The sequence below is a fragment of the Sinohyriopsis cumingii genome, unplaced genomic scaffold (genome assembly GCF_028554795.1).
Source record: "Sinohyriopsis cumingii isolate HCF-2022 unplaced genomic scaffold, ASM2855479v2 utg002106l, whole genome shotgun sequence".
NCBI classification, from domain to species: domain Eukaryota; kingdom Metazoa; phylum Mollusca; class Bivalvia; order Unionida; family Unionidae; genus Sinohyriopsis; species Sinohyriopsis cumingii.
Window position 1 is genome coordinate 919,327 of NW_028316131.1, and position 12,734 is coordinate 932,060.

The 12,734-nt window shown below is 36.5% G+C and overlaps 1 protein-coding gene across 1 annotated transcript in view; it reads right to left on the reverse strand.

Annotated features, from left to right (window-relative positions):
- Positions 1 to 12,734, reverse strand: part of LOC149771147 (transient receptor potential cation channel subfamily M member 2-like) — a 94,880-nt gene that overhangs the window by 21,303 nt on the left and 60,843 nt on the right. Inside the window, exon 4 of the mRNA XM_089948821.1 lies at positions 6,494 to 6,642. Coding sequence (XP_089804947.1) covers positions 6,494 to 6,601 — 108 coding nt within the window. The 5' untranslated portion in view covers positions 6,602 to 6,642. The remainder of the gene's footprint in view (positions 1 to 6,493; positions 6,643 to 12,734) is intronic.

Below are 12,734 nucleotides of genomic sequence, written 5' to 3' on the forward strand. Positions count from 1 at the left end.
TTTTTAGTGAAATAAGGAGGATGTAATTGCACTTATCATCGAAATTACAGTACAATTTCGAAATGTGTAATCAGGATTGATAACCTATGACATGGCTCATGTAATTCGGACTTGCAGAACTAAGAAAGTACATTTTGAGGAAATTCAGGATGTAAAACTGTAAGTATTTTTTTGCCATTCTTATCACCATCTAAAGAAGACGGTATATGACTTTTCACTTGTATGTTATTTGCAAGGACCTTTTCTTGCGTCTGTTGTATACTGTAGCTAGCCTAAATCTGAAACATTGTATCAACGCGGAATGTGTCAAAGCAGCAGGTATGTGGCAGTCCAAGAAACATGTTTCACTTCATTCAGAAACTAATTTAAACAACCACAACGTACAGCTCCTCCTACGCGAGTGTACGTGATCTGTTTACAAATCAATAGTACTGACGTTCACGTCCATTATTTGTTTACAATATAAATTAGATCCTTTATGCACGTGAATGCTATATGTGTATTCGCGCGCGGGTTCAGCATCGGGTAATACTGCACGATTCTGAAAATGTAAAGTTAACGGGAAAAAAATGAACATATAATACGTATGTTTATTGTATAGTTGGTTGATAGTATGCTAGAAATCGTTTAAGAGTTGAAAATTACATGCAATCGAACTGTATTATTTTCGTTTTTATTTATATTATTATTATAATGGAGCAAAATAACTCCATAAATATTGAAAAATCTTATGCACACAAATTTTCAAATTAGGATATAAAGCCTTGTTATACAATGTTACTGAGGTCTTTTGTATCCTCCACAGATTTGGTGGGAAAAAATATTGTCATCTGATTATCTTTCTTATTACTAGTATTATATATTGATATAAGTATTACTAATTATTATTACTAGTATTAATAATACTACCACTACTGCTACTAACACTATTAATACTACTACTGCTACTACTACTACTACCACTTCCATACTACTACTACTACTATTACTACTACTACTACTAATAATAATTATAATAATAATCATAACGACAATATTAATCTTGACAATATTGTTATTTTTGTCATTATTATTATTATTAGTATCATTATTATTATTATTATTATTATTATTATTATTATTATTATTATTATTCGAACAGCTAAGGATAATTATGATTGACTTGTGATATTCTTGCTTATCAAACGTTTCCAACGAACAACAAAAACACTGCAAACCAATGAACATCTTTAAGACGTTCGGGTCTTATGCAAGTTATATTACTGAGGGTAATCTTTTGGCTTATCTGTTTTTGCCATTTTTAAGAGATGCTTATTTAAATTTTAGTTAAGGGCATGACATTATTTACTAATAGTGAACTGTTAAAAAACATTATTTTTAAAGAATATTCTGTTGCAAAGTGGGTCATGAGACAGCTTGATTGTTCATAAACAGGTTTCAGTAAGCAGGTATTCATTCCTGTTTTATCATCAGTTTTGGGCATCATTCACTGTTGCGTTAAGATATAATTTGAGCAGAATCGTTTATTTAAATTATTCATTTGGAATTACGAAGTGCTGTTATACATTTTGGAATAAACAATTACTTTATTGTTAAATTTGTCAAAGACATTCTAGATTAAATCATTATGATACATCTAGACTGTTGGTACATCAAGATAACCAAGATTATTCATTCAGAACATTCTATACTTTTGGACATGTGATAGACCATTAGGAATATTTGGAATTTAATTCACAATACTATTAATCATGAATGTTCATTTAATATTGCAGGAACATAAACTAGTTGTTGAAGTTTACTATACCTGTAAGTTTTTCGTCTTTCAATTAATTAGTTTAAGACTATCGAGTCGTATGACATGTAGCATTGCTACATTTGTACAAGCCCAACAAAATTGATATTGTTCAATTGTTCCTCATTCATTGCGGAGTTGAGACAATCTTTCTTACTGTTCGTTGAAAAGTATGTGACCCATCTCATTATCCCTGCCAATATTTGCATTATTCATAAAAAGACACACACATGCATGGATATCATCATTAAGAGGTTAGTGTTAGGACTGGTCAGTCTGGTGTCAGGATAATGTGACTGGGTGGGACATCATGCTACCTGTCTGCGGCATGATTCCCAAGTGTTAGGCATCACATTATACTGTCACATTGCAGACATCGTAGAGATATGACTGAAACATTGTTAAAACTAAGTTAACAATCCAACAAACACACACACACACACACATATATACTATAGCATTTGCTAAGAGTTTGTTCTTATTCATTAGAACTTGTTTGTGTTCCTCTCTCTTCACGACAAGAACTGACCTAACAAACTTCGACTTGTGTATTTCACAATATTTATTGACTAAATTTTAATTCCGACATTCATAATGTATGGCGCAGAACGTTCTGAAGGAAATATTAATGCAGTATTTAGATGTGTTAGCCTGTATATATAAACAGAGATTTAGCCATTTTATATGATATTCTGATTTGCTGTTAGCACGTCGCTTGTCAATATCCAATCAGAGATGTCTTGCAAGTATATTCATTTTTTGCTCGTGATGATTTTAATGTACCAGACAAAAATATTTGCATAAACAGATAAATGATCCGGTACAATGGATTATTTATTTCCCTGAAATTTTACCTACTTCACTGATAATCAGAAAAACTAAAAATGCAATAAATCTTTACATGTTACAAAACTTATGCATACTCAACATGTGTACGTTTTGCAAAGCCTGCGTATTTACACAAAAAGCATGTGTAATATACATTTGTACGTCAGCTCGCTGGATCCCTGATACAATGTATCATAGAGAAGCAACAAAACACTTGTACTAACACAGTTGCATCATAATTGCGATGCGCCTTTTGTGAGTAGCCAAGATGAACTCCTAAGCTGATTTCATGAACAGCAAAAGTTGGTATATTGCTGATACGATATATTTGATTGTAAACCCTGGAGCACAAGAGCAATTCCTGGGCACGTTGCTGGAAATGTGTCTACAGAAAAAAAAAATTATTGTTGAATCTAGAAGAATAGGGTCAAAGATTGTAGTAAATGTAATGAACAAATACCCGAAATGTGCAAATCACTAAACTGAGAATATTATGTCACAAAAGGACAACATTCAAAATTTAATAAATCTATATGTGATATGTTTCAAGTAATTGTGGTAAGGGCTATGTGAAACAAACGTTTTTTTTTATAATCTAAATGGCACACATATCTGGGAAGGAGTAATTCCGTTTAATTTTATTTGCGCTTCATTTGTATTGCAAATAAACATCTGAATGCATTTGCAATCCTTCCACATTTACTTGAGTCATACCAAAGACTTACAAAAATGGTATTAACACCTGCCTCGTTTGGCGCTCAGCATTAAAAGGTGAGTGTTAGGACTGATCGGCCTGGTGTCAAGATAATGTGACTGGGTGGGACATGATGCTACATGTCTGCGGTATGATGCCCAAGTGTTAGACATCACTATAAACTGCCACACTGCAGACATCTTAGCGATATGACTGAAACATTGTTAAACCTACGTTAAAAATCCTAATCACACACACACACACACATACTCCTGTATGTATGTAAAATAACACATCATTGCTTCCGTATCTTGTCTTTCCAAACGTGCATTTTATCTTGAAAAAGCAAATGCGTAAATTGCAAACATAAAAACAACGAGTTAACAATCAATGAGAATATAACAATAACTGCATTAAGTATAAATATACTGAGGATTTCCACCCGCTTCTGCATACGCAAGATTTGGCGGTGAGTATCAAATCCTTAAGAGTTCCCTGACGGTGGATTTATAGTACAAAGTAACTCTGTACCGTCACGAGATAGACGAATCCTGTCAGGAAGCTGTCTACGTTGACAAAACGACTTCCATGATAAACATAATAAAGTATTATGTTACATGTAAGAACTTCCTGTCGCTGAATATTATGCTTTAATTGTTCAGCCCAGATAAAAAAAAAATAAGTCATCATTTAATTCGTCAGCGCACGTAAAGTATAATCTATATATTTTCACGTGATAGTTGTAGCTATCTGAATATCGGCTTCTTACTTTTTGGGATAAGAAATTGTCAAGAACTATTGTAAGCATAAACGAAAAGATAAATTTACAGTGAAGTTCAGTTTTGTCATAACACTATCTTTTGAATAATACCTTTACTTTAATGTATTTAGCACTGTAGTAAACATAAACGTAGCTCATAAAAAAACAAACCAACCCTGATTCTATAATAATTTCATATAATTACATCTTACGTTTCCATTGTGGCAGCAATAAGCACACGGAATATAAAATTGCTTCTAAAAACATTGAACTGAATGATTTCCACGAACATAAAATATTATGAACTTGAGTTACATTTTCTGTATTTATGAACTTAATATATAGTAAAGATAAAGACTGAAAATTTTCATGGACTTTCCATATTAAAGCTGCGATTAAAACTATCGCACATTGTCACGTGTCTTCTACGGTGTTATTTCTAGCACCGAAGAAGATGGATAGTTAAAATTTAAAAAGCTGCAAGCCACCAGTAAGCAATGCCCACGGCCTAGGTGTATACAACAGTTAAGGTGAAAGGAATAACAACTAAATAAAATATATTAAATATATTCAACAATTTCATCGGCAAATTTTTCAATCGCAATTTCTTAAAAAAAGATACAACGACATATTCACAGTAGCCAATTTACTATTTCATCATATGAAATTAAAGTATTAAGTGAGAGTGTTTTCCTTGAGTGTTGTCTCTGTTACTCATCTGTCCGCCGCTTGTTCTCTTCTGGTACTTCCGGTACCCTTGACTACGTGCTCTACTGGCACTTTCGGATCCGTCATTCCAATACTTCTGGTACTCTCTTCCATGTTTTCTTCCGGAACTGCGCCTCCATTCAACTGCTGACGTCACAATAGACCTCCCAAGTGCTCTTAACGTGTCTTTCTCTCTCCAATCCTAGGGTGTCACCTCTCACATCCATTCGGAAAGCTTCCTGTGTAATTAGAATGGACGTACAATCTTGTCTCATTGCTCTAATCTCAGAATTAACCACACTGTCATAGACCTTTCATCAGAATAATGTCGAATAAATTATCAGGTCAACAGACGCACTCACATCTAAATATTACATAAGCGCTTTGTTCCATAATAAATTGTCCTATAATAATAACAATAATATCAACTACTTCTAATACATGCATAAACATCCCTAATTGTTAACCTCTCGATATAGCAACTATCATCATCAAAAACAATCATGTGCATTTCCCATCCTAAGCATTATAAGACATATAAATATATAAATACATAATTATATGTGCACAAGTCCAGCTATGACTAACTCTGTATAATTCACAATCTATATATTCACATACTAATAACAAAGTACAAGTTCTAACACAATTCACTAATAAATTCAGTCATGCATTATGATTCAGCATAGTAAATTAAACAATCCAACAATCTACATAGGTTAATCTTAAATATTAATAATTCGCTTTACGCTACGTTACGATTTGTTGATAATTCAGCTATACATGGAAGATTCAATTTCTAATAAATTAAGTGTACATAATAATGTATTAATCTAATATCATCTAGCTGTAAAAGAGAGACCAGTTCGGACAAAGATAAGTTACCTCAAGAAGCTGTTATCTGCAAATCCAAACTTAAAATTTCATTCGAATACCTTTCTGCCATTTTATGAGTGCACAACTCGGAGAACAGTCTAATGCCTCCCAACTTCGATGCACACCTGGCAACGTTCGCGCGTGCACTGACTGGAAAATGGACTTTGTTCGAACAAATTGTATATTGATACTCATCCCTAGATTTGAATCTCTCAGTTTTGATTGGATCAGTCTGGTCTCTTTGAAAACTGTCGTGAAGAAATTTAGCACTTACCTGTCATTCTTGGTTTCCGCTCTCCAAAAATCCAAGCTTTCTGCCAAGCCGGTCGTGATATCATTGACTGATGGCAAAACAAACAGAGAAGCCCCTAACTTGACGGCCTGGTGGTAGATGTCCCTTTGAATTTAACCTCGAACGGGTCGTCGCGTAATGGTTAAACAACAGACAGGCAGTTTCTTTATCCAGAATCGGGTCTAAATTCGTAATCTAACATAATACGTATTTAAATCATCTCATTAACTACGAATTAACTATAAGAAAATATGCGTATACATCAAGCATGAAGCATCAGCAAATTTTCCCCAAAACGTGACACACCTATTATTTTAAAACTCATAAATCATGTTATATACAGACATCAAACGATTTTGTTTCAATCATCCATTACAATTTTTTATTTTGGAATTACGCCTAACTTAAAAATAAGCAAACTTTAAAAATAAATAATACAATATCAAAAGAAAATTATTAATAATTACTATAAGCTGATGCTTATATTATGCGAGATATCTAACTATGTCGCGTGATTTACTAACAAAGTAGAGACAATACCCGTTCACGCCTTTGCTCTGCATCTTCTTCATAATACTGCGTACCGGCCCTACTGATTGTTTTCTGCCTCAAGGCTTGGTTAGAGTCTGCGGGGCCAACTGATGTCATGGTCAGGAGGTATAATCTCTTCCCTTTTTAAAATGGCTATCCTGGAGAAAAACACGAGTGATAGCTGTGCATTAAGATATTGAATAATTACAATAACTACAAACCAGTGGTTTTTAAAACCTGTATTAGTTGCAAGCATCCAATTAAGAAGAAATTAAGTTTTAATCCAAAACACTATTCACAAATGTTCTTACAGTAAATAATGGTCAAAATCTATAATCAAATCTGAAGAATATGGAGGCTCATGTAATATATAGTTTCTTAACAATTAATATCGAACTTTAGTATATCATTCTCAAAAGCATCTCTACAATGTATAGGAGCTCAAATGTTTGCTTCATTTTCTATTTTTGAGCATCATTGTGCCAATGAATTCGAATTTATTATGATCCTTCAAGCCATATCTCTCTCGAAAATGTCTTCTCAATAGTTCGTTGGAGATATACAATGCAGGTATTGATGAAATGTTATCTTCTGTAAGTTAAATATGTAAAATTAATACATTTATCCGCTCTTAATGTTCACATTTATAACCTGGTGACTTTTTTGCGGGAAACTGTAATTTTGTTGGCGGACTTTATTTGGTACTAGCAAATACCACAGTCCTAAGAGGCAGATTAAAAATAATGTGTTCATACGAAGAGCTCGGAGTGTTGTGTACTTTATATTATTGTTCCTTTATGACTCAGTGATTTTTAAAAGTGCACCATTTCAATCGGTTTGGAAAGTACCGCCAGTCTTTCGAAAAGCATGGCTTTACATGGATCACCTTTTCTGTGAAAGTTAATGATACTAATTAGTGTGAGCGTTGGAACAAAACTATTACCTCTAGTGTCTTTAGCTGGGGGGAAATGGCCTATATCCGCTGCTCAATGGCGAATCAAAAAGCATGAGGCAACGTTCCAAGTACCTGTTACTGCTCAGCTGCTCAACTTTCAGAACGAAAAGTGATAACAGCCATTATTTATAAGCAATCTTATAACTTCAACGTGAAGACGAGAATACGTCTGCCACTGGTGCCTCTACGTCTTCGGCGTGGGCGACCTTTAAGAATCCCAACGAACGGATGTAGCACTATAAGCATAACGCCCTGCTATGTGTCTTTACTGAAGCAAGACAGAAACAGCCTAGACTCCACAGCCACTATGGCCAGATGCCTGTTCCGTACATTTTGATGCAGATTTCAAGACAATAAACATGCCAAGTTAAGGTCCTGCCGGTACTTCAAAATAAAGCCGTATGCAAACATGTAAATGACCAGACTCAATGTAACATTTTATATAACGTCGTTTGCACAGACTGGCTTTCAAAGGGGTCAGTGATATACCGTAGCAAAGATGTTCTATGGCCGATAATGGATTAGATGTAGTCGACTGCGAAGTTTCCCAGAAAGCCACAGACGGTCACATAAATGGATATGAACTATGTAACAATATTCGAAAGACCACATTGTATGGAAAAATATTCCAATTCCAAACAACGTTAAGAAGTACACGACCTTTCTCCTGGGGTACCGACATGTAATAATCATTCCATTGTTTTTGAATAACAGCCTGGAAAAGCTAGTTGCTAATATGACCAATGAGTCATTGCGTACCACCGCAAGGCACACAAAGCTTTGCACCAACGTTAATCTCCTTTCATGCAAAATCGTCTAAATGCGAATTTAAAAAAAAAACTATGAGTACTTTGGAGAGATAGAGTTTGCATCGCAAGACGCTTTTTGTAAACAACGATTCGATTCTGGTATAAACAAACGACTGTGATATTTGGTTGCCAGAACAAAAGAAGCTTCTTGACCTCAAGACGGGTGCATTTCTGTTAATGGCAGTGTTCAAGGTATTGGGTAATATCTAACTAAATAAATATGACCTCAGCTCGGCATATTACTGCAACACACCCGGAATAAGCTGTGATAATCTCGTAAAAAGGCAGATACCACCTTCGATCTGTGTCATAGACCTACACCAAATTATTGAGGAATGTAATTATAGTGGCATTTCAACGGTAAGCAAGTATCATGCGAAAACAAGGAACCCAGTGTATCCTAAGTTTGATAGTGCAAAGAGAACAAGATGTATAGCCTGCCTCAGTGTGAACAATCTTTATAAAAGGGCCTTGATGCAGTGTTTCCTAAAGGGTGAATTTAAGTGGGTTAATCAAGGCGCATTTTGCCCATTGCAGTGGACGCATCCAAGGCCTATATCAAGTTTCAGAAGGAATGTAACGGGACACACAATGATTATTTGCTGGCACACGAGACTATGAAAATTCCAGAAGGTTGGCTAAGAGACTATCAAATGTTGCCGGTAAGTTCACTGAAAACATGACGGTAAATTCTAGAACTATGTGGACCACTAACGACACATCCAGTTCCACGCCTGACATGGAATGCTCGAAGATGCACCCGAGAATACCTAAGAAGTCAAATTGAAATCAGAAGAGGTAGTAAAAGGCCTCTTCAAGTCGACGAAAACCGTATTTTGGAAGACCGTGGAAAACGCAAGAAAGATGATTTCGGTAGATCTCTTGACACCTGAAGGTGAGACAGACATATTCCGTCACCGTATCTTGATCAGCGTTTCGGTCTTGGAAATTGTTTTGCTATTAACAAAGGTTAAAGAGAAAAACCGTTGCCTCGTCAATACAGAACAAACTATTCTTTACTTTAGAACCTCATGCACGATGTTTACCACAATCATACAAAAGTGATACACTGACAATCTGCTGCTCAGTTTCGAGACCTCTGTTATCTTACGAGATATGTCCGAATATATTCGCTTCTGTGACGTGAGCGAATATCCTAAAGAGCATCAACTCTATATCGCGTCAGATGTTTCAATCACTGAGTTTATCAGCTTTCGACCGAAGATTTACTTAGTACTAGTCAGAGGAGACAAATTTAGAACATAAATACATAAGATCAAAGTCATCTCAAGGCCGGTCAAGAACCGAACATGGGCATTAACTCTACCTCAAGTCCTTCCAAAAGAAGAAAATGTTCGGCAGTCTATGACCACTATACTCAGCAACCCCACAATGGAGGATTACTTATTAACGAGGCAAGCCTTACTTCTCTTGACACAAAAAAGTAATGTACCAGACTGTATTATGACGCAGGCATATTGGCTCTATCATGCCAAACAGTAGCAACATGCCTGAGCAGAGGAGTATTTCAGTGAATTCTTTTGCATGGCCATTCGAGAAAACTCACCGAGCAACCCCACAATGGAGGATTACTTATTAACGAGGCAAGCCTTACTTCTCTTGACACAAAAAAGTAATGTACCAGACTGTATTATGACGCAGGCATATTGGCTCTATCATGCCAAACAGTAGCAACATGCCTGAGCAGAGGAGTATTTCAGTGAATTCTTTTGCATGGCCATTCGAGAAAACTCACCGTAAGTGGCAGGTGGGTACATTCAGACACAATCTTAAGTTCTTTGTGAACTAAACGTCTACTCAGAAGCCACTATCAGAAAACTAGAATGTAGATCAGGCCTAGTATGTCAAACTGTTGACCTAGGTGAACACTTTGAACGTCTGCACAGGATCTGTGACAATGTGTTGCCCACCCTCCAGTTCTCCAGACGCACTAAGGAACCAAATCGGAGTCTTTGATGTCAGCGGTTCATGTTTTTTTCTAGTCCAACTTGTCGTGTCTTAATCACTGAGGACGTAGCACGAATGCTATCAATGCGTGTTTTTCTGTGAACTGCGTTATTCCACTGTTTAGGGTCGCCATAACGGCAGGTGCTTGAGTAATCCACTCAATACCATCAGTTTGACAAAAAGCATCTCATGGGCGTACGGGTGACTAAACATCCGAACAGCTAGACTACGATTGGACCACTTCACAATGTCCAGGCTAGAATCGCGCAACAATAAACGCACACATTGCTCAAACAAGATTGTAGGCTAGACACCCACAATCTTCCAGCCTGGTTCAAACTTCAGCAGCTGGATCCACTTTAGAAGCACCTGCTTGTAGAGACTCCTTGGTGTTCAAAGACTTAGTCTACTTGTATCTTCTGACAATTGCGGCCTGAGAATTGTACTGTGTTGTGGAACGTAAATTATGCACGTGACATGATACTCAAGTCACGTCGTGGCAATATCTTGTAAACGTTTGGCGGCTTTTCTGCCAGTTTCTTAACTACTGCCACATCCTTCCAGTCACACTTTAACTTTCATGCAAAGGTTTAAAACCTGGCGAATAAGGCCTTTGGCGACTTTTGGAGCCTAATTGTCGTACATTCGTATGTCAGGTATACATCAGTATTTCGCATCTCGCTCATGTCGCATTTGTGAGAGTACGCTAGGTACTGTTAATATAATTTATTAGGGCCACACCTAGACTGGGTCGGCCATCGGCGTCTAGTCGAATGACAAGCGCGCAGTAGATGTGACGCACTTGATGCTTCCTGCCTGGATACTTGCTCTCTGGCAGTCTAAGCAGTTTTTCAAGGCTTCGGTGATGTCGACGCCTAGCTTGCACTCGCTTGCCGTGTCCTCATATTGGTTGATGTTGCACAAGTTCTATCGATTTTTCAACATTATCAGTCGTTTTTGCATGCAGCGTAGACAATATGCACATGTGCTTAAAGACGTGAAGACTCTTTAGTCATATGAACAGCACTAACTTTATAGCATCAAAAAAGCAAAATAGGCATGTCACCAGTGAACCCTGCCTTCTGAAAACTTCCTACACTGGCTGAGGAAATATACAGTTACTGCTGAATCCCATGACGCGCTAGATGCAACTAAAAAGGCTCAGCGTGGTTGGGCACAGAGCGGAGGATCGGGAGTGTCATGACACCTTGTGGCAGCTAACAACTCTACCATTTTCAGTCTAGAGATATATCGGGTAGTGTTCATGTTTGCATGTATGAATGAATCTAAAAATACATAGATAAATAACTTCACCGAATATAAAGAAGACATACAGGACGTTGTTCAACAATATGTACGGTCCCTTGTGTTAGATATTTTTTTTCACTACCATTCTATCAACCCACCCACCATAGTCCAAAGACTGAACTTAGTATCTAAAGTAGTTCGATAGAAGATGATTCCATCCTCATGCTTATTATAAAACCTGGCAAAACGAAAATTGTCTGAAGATTAACATGAACTGGTATTTAAAGAGCACTAGTTTTCTGATTTCGTTCGATTGTTATCGGGGCTATCTGAGTGGTGGGGGTCCCCTCCACTTAAACTATTAATGTCTGCCACCTTTGCGTTAACGGGGTAAACTATGAATGGAACATATCAGACAAGACAGGAATAATTACAATCATTGTATACTCCAGTATGTGATAATAAACTCGCACTCAAGGGACAGATATTCTAACCTTAAGATAGGGCTTTTGCTGTGATTCGAAATGATGTTTAAAACCATGTTTGTATTCGAAATGGTAGAAATGGCTAAGCATGTGTATAACATTGCACGTGAAATGTGTACTGCAGATAGTGTGTTGACCAATACAAACATGAAACGGGCTAAATCTAAATTTAACTCCTATCAATATTATAATTCGAGACAGATATAAAATAATGATTTAGCCCCATATTTAACTTTGTGCATTGATTTATCATTCATAAATAATATAACGAATATGAATCTAAAATAAATAACTTTTACAACAGGTGTTTTTTCTCGGCTCTAAATAGGACTATAGACGATGTAAATGAACTAGATCGATCAGTGAAAAAGTTCTGTTTGCACGACACTTAACTTCAACCTATGTCTTTTGTGGTACGTGAATGTGTTCCAATCAATGTTTAGTATCTTGATTATGTTAACGAATGCTTCTGCCTAATTATACCATGTAACTGTTCGATAGGAAGGTGGACATTGTGGAGGTCCTGCTAGATTGTATGTATTATGCTTGTAGTTCAAGGGCAAAGTGATTCGCAAGTAAAGGTAAAGGTCAGGTGTGAGGTCGGATAAAACCTTCTGCATTGTTGTTCAGCCTTGAAATCTCAATCGATACTGATCATGAATGCGATAATCCCTAGCCGTAATGCGAGAATCATGGAGTGGTCTAATTCTGGGGTTGTTCAACGCTGGAATAAGGAAGACAGATTCGTTTCTTTACATGTCAGATCACCTTAGTGGGGATGAGCA